We start from the raw sequence: 16344 nt of genomic DNA on the forward strand, positions 1-16344 counted from the left end.
TTCGCCCTGTGAGCCCATTACCGATGATGGGGAGGGAGGGGAGGCAGGGGTGGGGGTGGGAGAGAAGTGAGGGGGGGGGAAAGAAGATGGCGGGGGCGGGAGGCTGAACGGGAGGGAGGTCCAGTCCGATCTTCGCTCTGTGAGCCCATTCGGCCAGGGCTTGGGTTGGGCCCCTCCCACGCAGCCTCAGGGGCCTAGATCTACTGCACATGCGCGCACACTCTAGCGTGCATGTGCAGAGGTCAGCCCCCGACCCCTTGTGCTGCGCCACGCCGAGCACAAAGACATCCTGAGGAGACCGGAGAATCACAAGGTAAGTTTTCGGCGCCCTTTTTCTTCCAGAAAGTCAGCGCACCTTATCGAGATGCACCGTTTTTCCAGAGGGCGGAAATTTGGGCCCGTGGAAACTAAATAGTGAAAACATACTTAAAGTGCTTGAAAAATAAATAACTTCAAAACATTAGTTACTTACATTATCATTTGATCCATTGTTATCGTCATACTTTGTTTCTATATGAATGGAGAACTTAGGCAAAAAGGAGCACTGAAAAACACAATTAAATGAATAAATCACCTTTTTGTTAACATTCATGGCAAAAGAATGTTCAATGTGGAAGCATAACAAAGGCAGTTGGCCAAAAATTCCCCAATGTGTTTAAACCAAAAAAGAGGAAAATTTTGCCTACCTACGTTTTCTAGAGAATCACCAGTTTGAGCAGTTTCTCCGTGATTTCCATGAATCTTCTGCCGAAGTTATTGATATGTCCTTATATACAGTATAAATGCACACGAGGCCCATACTTGAGAGAAGGTCACTCTGTGACCAGTTACCTTTATTACCAAGACCTCAAGTGATGAAGGTGGGTGGGACTTCCCCTTTTATACCTGAAAGTCCAGGTTAGGAGTGTCTCCCACAAGTTCTCCCCTTGTGGTCAATGTTCTCAAGGTGTACAAATTAGGTCAGCTTATACATGGGTTACACTGATAGTTGAATACATGACATCACCTCCCCACTCCCCGGCACACCCCAAAGTCTTATTGCGATCACAGGTTAAGTCTCTCTGGTGGTTTATGCTCCCTTGTAGAGCGCCTGAGTTGGGCGCTGGCCTGAGTGTCTGCTGTTTGCGGTGCCTCAGGCCTGTCCGGACTGCCCAAAGTGATTGGACTCTCCTCCATTTGGTTCCGTGTTCGGTCACCTGTGGTGGAGTAAACTCTACGCCGTGTTCTTCCTCTGCTTCTTCTATGGGGTTGCTGAACCTCCTTTTAGTTTGATCCACATGTTTGCGACAGATTTGTCCAGTAGTAAGTTTAACTACCAAAACCTTATTTCCCTCTTTGGCAATCACAGTGCCTGCAAGCCATTTGGGCCCTGCAGCGTAATTAAGGACAAAAACAGGGTCATTGACATCAATACATCGCGCCCTCGCATTCCTGTCATGGTAGTCACATTGTGACTGATGCCTGCTCTCAACAATTTCTTTCATAGTAGGGTGTATAAGGGATAACCTGATTTTGAGCGTCCTTTTCATTAGCAGCTCTGCGGGTGGAACCCCTGTGAGCGAGTGTGGTTGGGATCTATTGGCCAACAGGAGGCGTGATAAGCGGCTTTGTAGGGAACCCCTTTGGATTCTGAGCATCCCCTGTTTGATTATCTGCACTGCTCGTTCTGCCTGGCCGCTTGAGGCCGGCTTGAACGGTGCCGTTCTGACATGGTTGATTCCATTGCCTGCCATGAAGTCCTGGAATTCAGTGCTTGTGAAGCACGGGCCATTGTCGCTGACCAAGACATCTGGTAGACCATGGGCAGCGAACATTGCCCGTAGACTTTCTACTGTGGCAGAGGATGTGCTTGAATTTAAAATGGCACTCTCAATCCATTTGGAGTAGGCATCTACTACAACCAAAAACATTTTTCCCATGAAAGGACCTGCGTAGCCCACATGGATGCATGACCATGGTTTGGCGGGCCAGGACCAGGGGCTAAGGGGGGCTTCCCTGGGTGTGTTGCCCAGCTGAGCACACGTATTGCACCTGCGAACACAAAGTTCCAGGTCTGCATCTATCCCTGGCCACCAAACGTGTGACCTGGCAATTGCCTTCATCATGACAATGCCCGGGTGTTCATTGTGAAGTTCTCTGATAAACACCTCTCTGCCCATCTGGGGCATGACTACTCGGTTTCCCCACAGTCGGCAATCGGCCTGAATCGAGAGTTCATCCTTGCGCCTATGAAACGGTTTAAATTCCTCAAGGCATGCCCCGTACGTGGCTGCCCAGTCCCCATTCAGGACACATTTTTTAATTAAGGACAGTAGCGGGTCTTTATTTGTTCAGACTTTGATCTGACAGGCTGTCACAGGTGAGCCTTCGCTTTCGAAAGCTTCAACCGCCATGACCATCTCAGCATCATGCTCAGTTGCCCCCTCAGTGGTGGCTAGTAGGAGCCTGCTGAATGCATCAGCGCAGTTTTCAGTGCCCGGTCTGTGCTGAATTGTGTAGTCATAGGCGGCTAACGAGAGTGCCCACCTCTGTATGTGGGCCGATGCATTCGCATTTATGGCCTTGTTGTTGGCCAAAAGGGACATTAGGGGTTTGTGATCTGTCTCCAGCTGAAATTTCCTGCCAAACAGGTACTGGTGCATTTTTTTTACTGCATATACACATTCTAGCACTTCCTTTTCTACCATCCCGTAGCCCCTTTCTACCTGGGACAGACTTCTGGAGGCATAAGCTACCGGCTGTAACTGACCATTGGCATTCACATGCTGCATAGGACGACACATCGCACGTTAAAACAAGTTTCTTACACGGGACATATAACGTTAACAGTTTGTTGGAGCATAACAAATTGCGTGCTCCATCAAAAGCCCTTTCCTGGCTGTCCCCCCAGACCCAATCACGACCTTTGCGTAGGAGCACGTGTAGCGGCTCTCACAGCGTGCTCAATTTGGGAAGAAAGTTACCAAAATAGTTCAGGAGCCCCAGGAACGATGCAGCTCCATCATGTTACGGGGTCTGGGTGCTCTCTGGATCGCTTCCGTTTTGGACGTAGTGTGTCTGATCCCGTCTGCTGCTACCCTCATCCCCAGGAATTCTACCACTGGAGCGAAGAAGACGCACTTCGCCTTTTTAAGTCGCAGCCCTACCCGGTCCAGTCTGCGTAGCACCTCCTCCAGGGTGGAGGTGTTCTTCAGTATTGCGACCCGTGATAAGGATGTTGTCTTGAAAAACCACCGTCCTTGGAATCGACTTGAGGAGGCTTTCCATATTTCGCTGAAAGATCGCTGTGGCCGAACGAATCACGAACGGATATCTGTTATACTCAAACAACCCCTTGTGTGTCGTGATGGTGGTCAGCTTCTTCGACTCACTCGCCAGCTCCTGGATCATGTAAGCTGAGGTCAGGTCCAATTTTGAAAAAAGTTTGCCACTGGATAGCGTCGCAAAGAAGCCCTCCGCTCTCGGTAGTGGGTACTGGTCTTGGGAGTGACACCTGATTGATGGTGGCCTTGTAATTGCCACATATCCTGACCGACCCATCCGCCTTGAGCACCGGCACAATCGGGCTTGCCCAGTCACTGAATTCGACTGGCGAGATGATGCCTTCCCTCAGCAGGCGGTCCAATTCGCATTCTATCTTTTCCCGCATCACGTACGGCACCGCTCTGGCCTTGTGGTGTACTGGCCTGGCGTCCGGGTTTATGTGAATCACTACCTTGGCTCCCATGAAAGTGCCAATGCCGGGTTGAAATAGTGAGTCAAATTTGTCCAGGACCTGTGAGCATGATACTCGCTCCACAGAAGAAATTGCATTGACATCGCCCCCTTTCCAGTTCATGACAGCAAGCTAACTCCTCCCCAGTAGTGCGGGACCATCCCCCGGGACAATCCAGAGTGGCAACCTGTTCTCCGAATCTTTGTGGGTCACGACTACCGTGGCACTGCCTAGCACCGGAATGATCTCCTTTGTATATGTCCGTAGCTGTGCGTCAATCGGCAATAATTTTGGCCTCCTGGCCTTGGACACCCACAACCTTTCGAACTGTTTGATACTCATCAGGGACTGGCTGGCCCCCGTGTCGAGCTCCATTAATACTGGGATGCCATTGAGGAGCACTTTCATCATTATCGGTGGCGTCCTGGTATATGAACTGTATATGTGCTCCATATGAACTCGCTGAACTTCAGCTTCCAGCGATTTCCCCCAGTATTCATGTAAGCCCTACGAGGCCAAATTGGGCCCGTCCTCCTCATACATCAACCTGACTGCAGGCTTCCTGCATATACGCGCCAAGTGACCGCTGACGTTGCAGTTTCTGCAGGTGTATTGCTGATACCTGCAACCTCTGGCTGGGTGCTTGCCTCCACACCTCCAGCATGAGCTGGAGACCCCGTTGTTGGAAACAAAAGGTCCATTACCAGTCGATCATCTCTGACGGTCTCTGTAACCGTCCTTAAGTGCACTATTGACAGGTGTTGATGGCCCCATTACTGGCCGCATTGTCCATTGCGATGGCATGAATCGCCGTTCAGCTAGCCATTGTCTCTGTTGAATTCCCCCTTTGGGTTCGACTACATGCTGGGGCATGTCCGATTGCCCTGGTCTGCCTAGAGAACTGTATGTCGCGTTAACAATGTTGACTCCCTGGTCGTTTGCCGCATTTGAGCCAAGATTTTTGTCATACATCATTCTGGTCTCTTCCTCCTGAGATAAATGTCTGGGCTATCAGAGCCGCCGCTTTCAAGGTCACGTCTTTGGTCTCAATCAGTTTCCTGAAAACCCCAGCGTGCCCGATGCCCTCAATAAAAAAAGCCTTGCAGCATCTCCGCTCTGCTTGCATCTGGGAACTTACATAGGCTCGCCAGTCGCCGGAGATCTGCCACGAAGTCTGGAACGCTTTGCCCTTCTCGCCACCAGGGCGTGTAAAACCGGTGTCTCACCATGTGCATGCTGCTCGCTGGTTTAAGGTATTTCCCGATCAACTTACTGAGCTCTTCGAACATCTTGTCTGCCGGCTTCTCTGGTACTAGAAGGTCCTTCATCAGGGAGTATGTTCTGGATCCACAAACCGTCAGGAGATGAGCCCTGCGTTTGTCGGCCGAATCCTGTCCCAACCATTCCTTAGTGACAAAACTTTGCTGTAGTCTCTCAATAAAGTCGTCCCAATCATCACCAACACAGTACCTCGCTTCTGTGCTGCTAGTGGCCATGCTCGCGTGGTTTAAATCCCAGTTTCTCGTCGCCAATGATATGTCTTTACTATACAGTATAAATGCACACGAGGCCCAGACTTGAGAGAAGGTCACTCTGTGACCAGTTACCTTTATTACCAAGACCTCAAGTGATGATGGTGGGTGGAGCTTCCCCTTTTTTACCTGAAAGTCCAGGTTAGGAGTGTTCACCTAACCTGTCCCACAAGTTCACCCCCTTGTGGTCAATGTTCTCAAGGTGTACAACTTAGGTCAGCTTATACATGGGTTACAATGATAGTTGAATACATGACAATTATGATGGACAATCAGGAGAAATCCATAAAACCCCACTGTTTATGTTTAGAGATTCACCATTTCAAGCTTTTAAAAGCTATTTTAATCAGCTTCCTTGAATATTAATTATCCCGTCCTTCAGCAACCTGGCTTGATGCCTCTGCAGCTCTTAGATGATGCCAACCTTCTTTAGGGGCCAGCCCTCAGGAGGCATCAGTTCACCACTCTCCCTACCAATTTTATAAATCTTCCTCCACTGCAGGGACCCACTGGTGTCTCTATTTACTGCACTCAATCAGGAACAGAGCAGACAGGAAATCTATCCCAGTTTATTTCACTGAGTATTAGTGCTTTCAGCACTTAGCATCACCGTGCTACACAGTTCTTCAAATTTCAAAATTGTTAGTCACTACTTATAGAGAAGATATTGACAGATGGGCAGTGTGTTAAAAGATGCCAGTTCACTTGAAGAAAGATACCACAAAGCATAAGAATAAAGCTAGAACAGATTGTTCGTTAACTCTGTCTGAGGCTGAACCAGACTGTTCGCAACCTTGGTGTCATATATGACCCCGAAATGAGCTTTCAACCGCATATCCATAGCATAACTAAAACTGCCTATTTCCATCTCCGTAACATCGCCCGTCTCCGTCCTTGCCTCAGCTCATCCACTGCTGAAGCCCTCATCCATGCCGTTGTTACCTCTAGATGTGACTCTTCCAATGCACTCCTGGGTAGCCACCCACATTCTACTCTACGTAAACTAGATGTGATCTTAAACTCGGCTGCCCGTGTCTTAACAGTCACCAAGTCCTGCTCACCCATTATCCCTGACCTATATTGACTCCCGGTTAAGCAACGCCTCTGTTATATATGTAAACATTATCAATATGTAAGACTTGCCACCAGGGGCACACCTGTGGGAGACCCAAGGGTCACCTTCACACCCTGGGCAAGCAGGTATAAAAGGCAGACTACCACGCTGCCTCCTCACTCTGGAGTTACAATAAAGAGACCAAGTTCACAACAGTTTGAGCTTAAGATACATAGTCTTGTGGAATTATTCTAAACTTAACAATTGGCGACGAGTAACAGATCACGAACTTTCACGCAGTTATGGCTGCCGTTGGTATTATTGAGAGATTTGTTGAGGGTGATGATTGGGAAGCCTTCATTGAGCATCTTGACCAGTACTTCGTGGCCAACGAGCTGGAAAAGGACGAAACCGCAGTCAAGTGCAGGGCGATTCTCCTCACCGTTTGCTGATCCACGATATATGGCCTCATCAAAAATCTGCTAGCGTCGATGAAACCAACGGAGAAGCCATATGAAGGGCTGTGCACGCTGGTTTGGGAACACCTCAAGCCGAAGGAGAGCATCTTGATGGCCAGGTATCGCTTTTATATGCACCACCGCTCCGAGGGCCAGGACGTGGCGAGTTATGTCGCCGACCTAAGACGCCTTGCGGGGCCGTGCGTGTATGCTGGATTTTTGGGGGAAGTGTTGTGGGACTTTTTCGTGCTTGGAATCGGTCACGAGGTCATTCTTCGCAAACTGTTGTCTGCCAAATCCCTATATCTGAGCAAGGCCATCATGATAGGACAGGCTTTTATGTCCACAATGATAACACTAAACAGATATCATTGCAGCATTGGAACTCACCGGCAAGTACTGTGCATAAAATAATGCCTTCAGCAGGCAAAACTGTACATGGCAGGGCCCACACGTCCGCAGAGGCCAGACCTAGGATGACTCAAGAGTCCAACGTGGGGCGGAATGCGAATCCATTAGCACCATGTTGGCGCTGCGGGGGTAATCATCGAGCCCATCAACGTTGATTCAAGCACTACGTGTACAAGGGCTGTGGAACAATGGGGCACATCCAGCGAATGTGCAGACGTGCTGCGACTCACCACATAGCAGAGTCGGCAGAAGATGACCGATCCGGCGCTGAATGAGTGAGAGAGGCAACTCAACCCGAGGCTGAAGAGGAAGTGTATGGGGTACGCACCTTCACCGCCAAAAGCCCTCCGATAATGTTAAAAGTCAAATTAAACGGCATTCCAATTTCCGTGGAATTGGACACGGGGGTGAATCAGTCAATTATGAGCCAGAAGGCTTTTGAGAAACTGGGGTAACAAGGCACAAAGGCCAATACTAAGCCCGATCCACACCAAGCTGTGTACTTACACCAAAGAGCTCATATCAGTCATTGGCAGTGCGGCAGTGAAGGTATCGTACGATGGAGCTGTGTATGATTTACCACTATGGATTGTACCAGGCGATGGCCCAACACTGTTCGGCAGAAGCTGGCTATGAAAGATCCGATGGAACTAGGACGATATCAAAGCACTGTTTTCGGAGGATGACGCCTCGTGCGCCCAAGTGCTAAACAAATTCCCGTTGTTATTTGAGCCAGGTATCGGCAACTTCACAGGTGCCAAACTGCAGATCCATCTAGTCCCTGATGCACGACCCAAGCAATTCCATACATGATGCGAGAGAAAGTCGAGATCGAGCTGGACAGACTTCGACGAGAGGGGATCATATCACCAGTCGAGTTCAACGAGTGGGCCAGTCCAATTGTGCGGGGTTGAAGAGCAGTGGCACAGTCAGAATCTGCGGGGTAACGATCAACCGAGTCTCGTTACAGGACCAGTACCCAGGGGAAGTCATTCACCAAGCTGGATTTACCCTCTGCTTACATGACACAGGAGCTGGCTGAACCTTCGAAAAAATTGACGTGCCCGGCGGCGGCCATCTTCCAGAGGAACATGGAGAGTCTGCTGAAATCGGTTCCGCGCACTGTGGTGTTCCAAGATGACATCTTGATCTCTGGCCTCAACATCACCGAAAAAATTGCAAAACCTGGAAGAGGTTCTCAAGCAACTGGACAGAGTGGGACTCAGGCTTAAATGCTCCATGTGTTTTCCTGGCGCCAGGGGTCGAATTTCTGTGGAGAAAAATTGCGGCGGACAGCATCAGACCCACGGACTCCAAGACTGAGGCCATCAAGAATGCACCCAGACCACAGAATGTGACAGAGCTGCGTTCGTTCCTGGAACTCCTCAACTATTTTGGTAACTTTCTACCGGGGTTGAGCACTTTGCTGGAACCATTGCATTTATTGCTACACAAGGGTGACGGCTGGATTTGGTGTAAAGCTCAAGAGACAGCCTTTAACAAGGCCACAAATCTGCTATGTTCTAACAAGTTACTTGTATTGTATGACCCATGTAAATGTTTAGTACTAGCTTGCGATGCATCTTCGTACGGGGTCGGTTGTGTGTTACAGCAAGCCAATGTGTCAGGCAAACTGCAACTGGTTGCATATGCATCCAGAAGCTTATCTAAGGCTGAAAGAGCCTACAGTATGGTTGAGAAAGAAGCATTAGCATGCGTATACGGGGTTAAGAAAATGCACCAATACATATTTGGGCTCCAGTTCGAGCTCGAACCCGACCACAAGCCGCTCATTTCATTGTTCCCAGAAAGCAAAGGTATTAACACTAATGCTTCGTCCCGCCTCCAAAGATGGGCACTAACGTTATCTGCGTATGACTATGTAATCCGCCACAGACCAGGCACGGAGAACTGTGCTGATGCCCTCAGTCGGCTACTATTGCCCACCACCAGGGTGGAAATGGCGCAATCCGCAGACTTGATCCTGGTAATGGATGCTTTTGAGAGCGAGGGGTCACCCGTCACGGCTCACCAGATCAGGACCTGGACTAGCCAGGACCCAGTGCTATCACTAGTAAAAAGCTGCGTCCTCAATAGGAGCTGGTCGGCAGTCCCAGGGGAAATGCAAGACAAAATTAAGCCGGTCCACCGACACAAGGATGAAATGTCCATCATTCGGACTGCCTCCTATGGGGGAATTGTGTAATTTTGCCAAAAAAAGGCAGAGAAACGTTTATACATGACCTTCACAGTACCTACCCAGGCATAGTCATGATAAAGGCTATCGCCAGGTTGCACGTTTGGTGGCCCGGCATTGATTCGGAATTGGAGTCATGCGTACACCAATGTAACACTTGCTCACAGTTGAGCAACGCACCAAGGGACGCCGCACTGAGTCTGTGGTCATGGCCCTCCAAACCGTGGGCAAGGGTCCATGTAGATTTCGCTGCCCCCTTTCTAAGAAAGATGTTCCTAGTAGCAGTGGACACTTACTCTAAATGGATCGAATGTAAAATAATGTCGTCATGTACGTCCACTGCCACTATTGAAAGCCTCCGGGCCATGTTCACCACCCATGGTTTGCCCGACGTCCTGGTTAGTGACAATGGACCATGCTTCACTAGCTCGGAATTCAATGAGTTCATGACCTGTAATGGCATCAAGCTAGTCAGGTCTGCGCCACTTAAATCCGCATCCAATGGTCAAGCGAAATGGGCAGTCCAAACCATCAAGCAGAGCTTGAAACGCATGACGGACGGTTCTCGGATTCTGCTCAGCTACCGTATGCGATCTTACTCGCTTACACGCAGAGTACGGTTCCCCCTGCAGAATTGCTAATGAAGAGAGCACTCAAAACCAGGCTCTCCTTAGTCCACCCGGATCTCAATGATCATGTAGAAACCCGGTGTCACCGGCATAACATGTACCACAATTGCGCGGCTGTGTCACGTGACACTGAGGTTAATGACCCTGTGTTTGTTCTTAATTATGGTCATGGTCCAAAATGGGTTGCTGGCACTGTGTTAGCCAAGGAGAGGAATAGAGTGTTTGTTGTCAAACTTTTAAATGGACAAACGTGCAGAAAACACTTGGATCAGACCAAACTGCGGTTCACTGACAACCAAGAACAGTTTGAAGAGGACATTACCGTCATTGATCCACCCACACACACCCAACCAGCAATCGACCTCGCAGTTGACCATGAAGATGAACCCACCATGCCCGACAGTCCGATCAGACCAGCCGCGCCGCAGTGCAGCAATGATCCGACCGACTCACCCATGCCAGGACTTCAACTCAGGCGATCAACCCGGGAACGCAGAGCCCCGGATTGCCTCAACTTGTAAATAACTTGTATCTAAGACTTTGGTGGGGGGGAGATATGTTGTTATGTATGTAAACATTACCAAAGTGTAAGACTTGCCACCAGGGGGCACACCTGTGGGAGACCCAAGGGTCACCTGCACGAGACCCAAGGGTCACCTGCACACCCTGGGCAAGCAGGTATAAAAGGCAGACTGCCACGCTGCCTCTTCACTCTGGAGTTACAATAAACAGACCAAGGTCACAACAGTTTGAGCTTAAGATATACAGTCTTGTTATTCTAAACTTAACAGCCTCGATTTCAAAATTCTCATCCTTGTTTTCAAATCCCTCCATGGCCTCGCCCCTCCCTATCTCTGTAATCTCCTCCAGCCTCATATCTGCAAGATATCTGTGCTCCTCTAATTCTGCCCTCTTGAGCATCCCTGATTATAATCGCTCAAATATTGGTGGCCGTGCCTTCTGTTGCCTAGGCCCTAAGCACTGGAATTCCCTGCCTAAACCTCTCCGCCTCTCTATCCTCCTTCAAGACGCTTGTTAAAATCTACCTCTTTGACCAAGCTTTTGGTCACCTGCCCTAATTTCTCCTTGTGTGACTTGCTGTCAAATTTTTTGTCTCATAACACTCCTGTGAAGTGCCTTGGGATGCTTCACTACGTTAATGGTGCTATATAAATGCAAGTTGTTGTTGTTGCATTCCTGTAATCCACAATCAGACCTAATATTATTTATATGACACGAATATCTTTCCCATGGCTTTGTCCAAGGCCAACTAATGAATATAAGCTTTCCATATACAAGATGGTGACAAAGTTGGGGGAGAAACATCAGACACTTGCTCCATAGAGCCTCCATTGAGTGGCCAGAGCCTGTAATGACACAGTGACATGAGAAAATTGAATTGTAAATGTTGATACAAAAGCCTGGCTAAAAATCCTGACAACAAGATTTTAAATATATATAGATGCAGACTTCCTTTTTAAGATTTATTTGATAGTCCCTCTTGTTTTGATGTCACAGTCAAATGATTTCGGACTGTTTAATACTCAAATAAAAGAAACAGGTAAAATAGCAAATTAAGTGAACTGTTGTCTGATAGCACCACATTAACTGGCATAAAATAATGCAATTAAAGCATATGCATGCCAGAGGTATGTGCAAAAGTTTGAGTTGCAAATTTCCCTTCCAACATTTCCTTCTTTTAGGCTATTGTAAGAAAAAGAAAACAATAGAGAATAAAAATGTTTTTTTGTTAAATTAGGAAAACGCTCGATGATGTTCTGAAGATGGAATATTTCTTTAGAGAGAACGGGAAAAGATCTACATTTAATGTTACTGTTGTGTTTTAACATACAGAAATATTAAAAAGAAAAATGATCTTCATTCATTTGGAAAGATGTACACTTCTGGTTATGCGAGAGTTGACTGCAGCTCAAACAATCACTCTGTGCTCAGTCAGGGTGAGCTAAATATAACTTCTTATTCAAATCAGGTCTTATAAATACTGTCAAATCTATTTGCTCCCTGTAAAAAAAAACGTCAGATGTTTCCCACTCCAGCTGCTCCTTCCTAAGGAATCGTGCATGATATCAAGTTAATTCATCTCAAACCTCACTGAATTTGAGACCTGGGATTCAGACTGTCAATCTCCAAAACAAAAAGTGGCGGCAAAGAAACATGCAGGTGTGGCAAATACGCTTAAATTGAGCACAGACGGAATTTAAATGCCATTATTAACACTATTATAAATATTGCAATGAAAGGAGTGTGCATTAAAATGGACAAATTTGCTGTTTAAATGTTTACTAAGAAACACGGTGTCATCTGTCAGTACCTGGTTAATATGCAAAAAAGTTTTTTTATCATAATCAAAATCTTAAAGAAGATATTAGTTGCTTTGCAACAGAGCTGAAAACATATTATGGATTAACAGTTGGCTCCAGCTGTGGAAGGAGAAGAGATCAGCTGCAGAGGGGAATGCCAATACTTTAATTAAGCATCATGTTATGAGGCGAGTGACATCATGGCTTTCATTCACAAAATCAGTCATGCATGGACTGGAAATGCTGACACACAAAATGAAAGAACAATTCTATATAAAAGTTGTATAAAAGGCTAATTCTCACTAGTAGCAAAGGAATCTAGCATTTTTCAATTTGAAAAGTCTGACAATTTTCAGAACTGTATATCACTGGGGATGTGTATGGGGCCCAAAATTCCACATTGTCTTTTTTTTTATACGCTATTTAAGATTAACGTCCAATTTTTTAAGGCGAAGTAGTGGGAAGAAAAAAAATCCGAAGTTTCGCCATTTGGCTCTTTGAATTTGGCGTTGTGCAGAAAGACCTTAACTTCTGTGAGTGAAGCTAATTGATAGCGCCGAAAAACTGAGGCCCCGTTCTGCGCATGCCCAAGCATTTAGGTTTCCAGGGTAACGTGTAATTGTACAGCTTTATTCTGTAGCTAACTCGTGCTTATTTTTCCTGTGCCGACCCACTGAGATTTCCAGCATTTTCTGCCCCTATACCCGGCCAAAATGCCCCGCAGCTGCCCCTATCTCTGGCCAAAAGGCCCACTCTGCTGCCGCCCCTATCCCCGACCAAAAGGCCCCCACTGCCACCGCCCCTTTTCCAAGCTTGGCTTCCGCCTACCACCCCCACCCCCCGCCTCCCCCCACCCCGGGCTTCTTTGCCAAGCTCCTGTGTCCGGCTGAGGGAGATAAACAAGATGGCATCTGTAACGCTGATTTCTATCTAACTCCAATTTGGTACGGTAAGCTTTTTCAAGGCGGTCCCCAGTGCAGTATTTGAAAAATTCCTTATTGGCGAAACTCGCAAAAACAGACAAAAATGGCGTTATGGGTGGGTTTGACTCCGAGTGACGTCATAAAAACCTAACTAAAGAAAATCGACCATTACCTATTAAGGACGGCGTTATATCCTTGGCAAAACTTGCAAAATTAAGTTAGCTCCAAAAAACACTGATACCTCCAAAAATTTGGAGCTAAGTGGTGGTGAATTTTGGGCCCATGGTTTGTAAAGAAGACTGAGGGAGGTAAATTGGGAAAGACAGTGTGGCCCTACATGGGACATGTACCAGTGGTCTCTGCTGCATTTTCATTGGAATGGAGAGCTAATCTAACCCTGCTCCCACCTCGTGAAGGGATTTATGGCATTTCGATGTCTAGTGGGGAACTCAATTATTGCCATTCCAAAAATATTGACAATAAAATAAGATTTTTTCAAGTTAATATTATTCTGACAAATAGTTTGAAAGGACAAAAATTCCATGAAGTTCATGCCCTGGGTGAGAGCTAATGGGCCCAACATTGCCCAAGCCGTTTTTTCAGCGTACTGACCTGAAGCGCGCCGACTTTGCGTGTTGGAAAGGGCGGCAGAAAAAAGGGGCCCCATCATGGCCGCTCTTCGGAGTCCCCGGAGTCGTGGCGTGGCATGCAGTCTATAGGGAGGGGCGGAGCAACAGGCCAGCGCAGAAAGTATTGCCGGCACTTGTGCACATGCTCAGTGAGGGCTGCACTCGTGTGCATGCTCAGTGAGGGCTGCACTCGTGTGCATGCTCAGTGAGGGCTGCACTCGTGCTCCTGCCCTCCCAGCGCATCCTGTGGGCTGTGAGCAGGACCAGATGCTCGCAGTCCCTATCCACGGCCGAAGGGAATCCTGATCTTGCCGCAACCTATCCCCGGCCGAGTGGCCTCCCGCGCTGGCTGGCCTGCTGAGTTCCCGGGCGAGGTAGGACTTCGGTTCTATTTTTTATTTAGTGGCTGTGTTTGAGACTTTTGATTGGGGGGGGGGGGGGAATGAGAGGAGAGTTTTGGTGTGGGGTGGTGGGGGGGAAAAGAGGAGGAGGAGAGTTTTTTTGGGGGTGGGGGAGAGAGAAAGAGTGTTTTTGGAGGGGGGTGTGGGGGGTGCGGGAGAGAAAGTGTGTTTTGTATACCAGCATCTCTCTCTCTGGCTACCCCCCACCCCACCCCACCATGACATCGCGGCCAGCAGTTCGCATTTCTCCGGTAGGATTTACTTCATTTTTATTAGTATTTTAATTGTTTGAGCTTTTCCTTGCAATGTTTGGTGCTTGGTTGGTGAGGTCCTCTCCAGTTCCCTTCCCTCCTCTATCCCTCCCTAATGTCTGCCGAATGTGCACTGCTTTTTCTTCATTGCCCACAAGGTTTTTCAGAGCTGGCCACATACGCTGACCTAAGTCGATTTGGAGTAAGTTTTTGCTGGCCAAAGTGGCATAAATGGCCAAAACTGGCGTAAGTGTCTGGGAATGCCCCCTTTTGGAAAAAAAAACTGACCTAAAAAAAATCGTACCTATGACTTACTCTGGAGCAACTTTTTGGGGGAAAATGGCATTTTTTAATCTTATGCCAGAAAAAACAATTTACACCAAAAAAATTGATGCAAGTCATGGCCAAAATTGGGTCCAATATTTCTTGCCTTTGACCAACACAGAGTATTCCATCAAAGTCTAATTGATGAACACATGTAAAGATTCTAAGTAAAACTGCAAAAGATAATTACCTAGCCGACTATTTGGTGGAATGCAAAACCTCCACCCAGGTGTGGTGTATTATTGGGTTCTTGTGAAAGTAAACGCGCATAATCAATTTACAAACCATTTATCTTGAAAAACTATAAAAATAAAAATGCTGTTTTCCTTAATCCCTAAAACATAATGCCATTTCTAGAATATTACTGTTCACAATGACAAACCAACCCCATAGTAATTTGCTGGAGATTTTTCCTTCCGCCAAATGCTCCCTTGCATTATATTTCAGTTTTATCTCTCTTTTTGTGTCACCTTGCTAAGAACATTGCAAATATGGTACCCATGACATTCGGGAGGAGTTACATAGAGTCTACAGAGCAGAAACAGGCCATTCAGCCCAATTTGTCGATTCCCATTTATGCTCCACATGAGCCTCCTCCCATCCCTCTTCATCTAACGCTATCACCATATCCTTCTATTCCTTTCCCCTCATGTGCTGATCTAGCTTCCCCTTAAATGCATCTATGCTATTTGCCTCAACTACTACTTGTAGTAGCACATTCCACATTCTTCCCACTCTTTGGGTAAAGAAGTGGTTTCTGAATTCCCTATTGGATTTATTACTGACTACCTTATATTTATGACCCTTAGTTTGACACCACAAGTGATATAAATAAAACACTTAAAAATAATGATTTAAAAGAAGAAATATGACCAGAATCAATTCATTGCACTCAAATTCTAATGGATAGAATGCTAGTTAATCTGGCAAAGAATATGGCCTGGAAATTGCAGTCGGAGGCTTCCCATGGGCAATTGCCTCCAATCGGAGAATTTTTACGATGTACCTGGTGGTCTGGAGGCGCCCTGGACTCCGGTAGGGAGGCCTTCTCTTCCCGCGCTGCGAAACGCGCTCTCATCCGGACGGTTCCCACGCAGAAGATGCAGTCACATGTGACTGCTCAGCCAATCAGGTACAGTATTTCACAGCTTTCCCAGTTATAGCAATGGGAACTCCGTATCTACGAGTTCTCATTGTTATTAATGGGAAAAAACAAACACACAATAAAAAATAAAAAAGACCTTTCATAATTAAAATTAATTGAAATTAAAGTTAAATGCCTTAGAAAAAAATAATATTTTCCTGATTTTTTTTTAAGTTTTGTAATTTGGGTTAAGAATAAACTTACCTTAGTAGGTAGAGTTTTTAAACAATAAAATGTGTTTATTTAATTTAATTTATGTTTATGTATGTTTTTAAACACTTGCGCCTGTAAAAATAGGCTATGCACCTGCTATTATCAGGCACAAGAATTTTGAGGACATTTGCTAGGCAAGATA

At 46.9% G+C, this 16344-nt stretch overlaps 1 protein-coding gene across 1 annotated transcript in view; it reads right to left on the reverse strand.

The window, feature by feature from the left end:
• Positions 1 to 16344, reverse strand: part of LOC139226830 (cytoplasmic phosphatidylinositol transfer protein 1-like) — a 477346-nt gene that overhangs the window by 50204 nt on the left and 410798 nt on the right. Inside the window, exon 6 of the mRNA XM_070857884.1 lies at positions 473 to 544. Coding sequence (XP_070713985.1) covers positions 473 to 544 — 72 coding nt within the window. The remainder of the gene's footprint in view (positions 1 to 472; positions 545 to 16344) is intronic.

The sequence above is a fragment of the Pristiophorus japonicus genome, chromosome 16, assembly GCF_044704955.1.
Source record: "Pristiophorus japonicus isolate sPriJap1 chromosome 16, sPriJap1.hap1, whole genome shotgun sequence".
Classification (NCBI taxonomy): Eukaryota; Metazoa; Chordata; class Chondrichthyes; family Pristiophoridae; genus Pristiophorus; species Pristiophorus japonicus.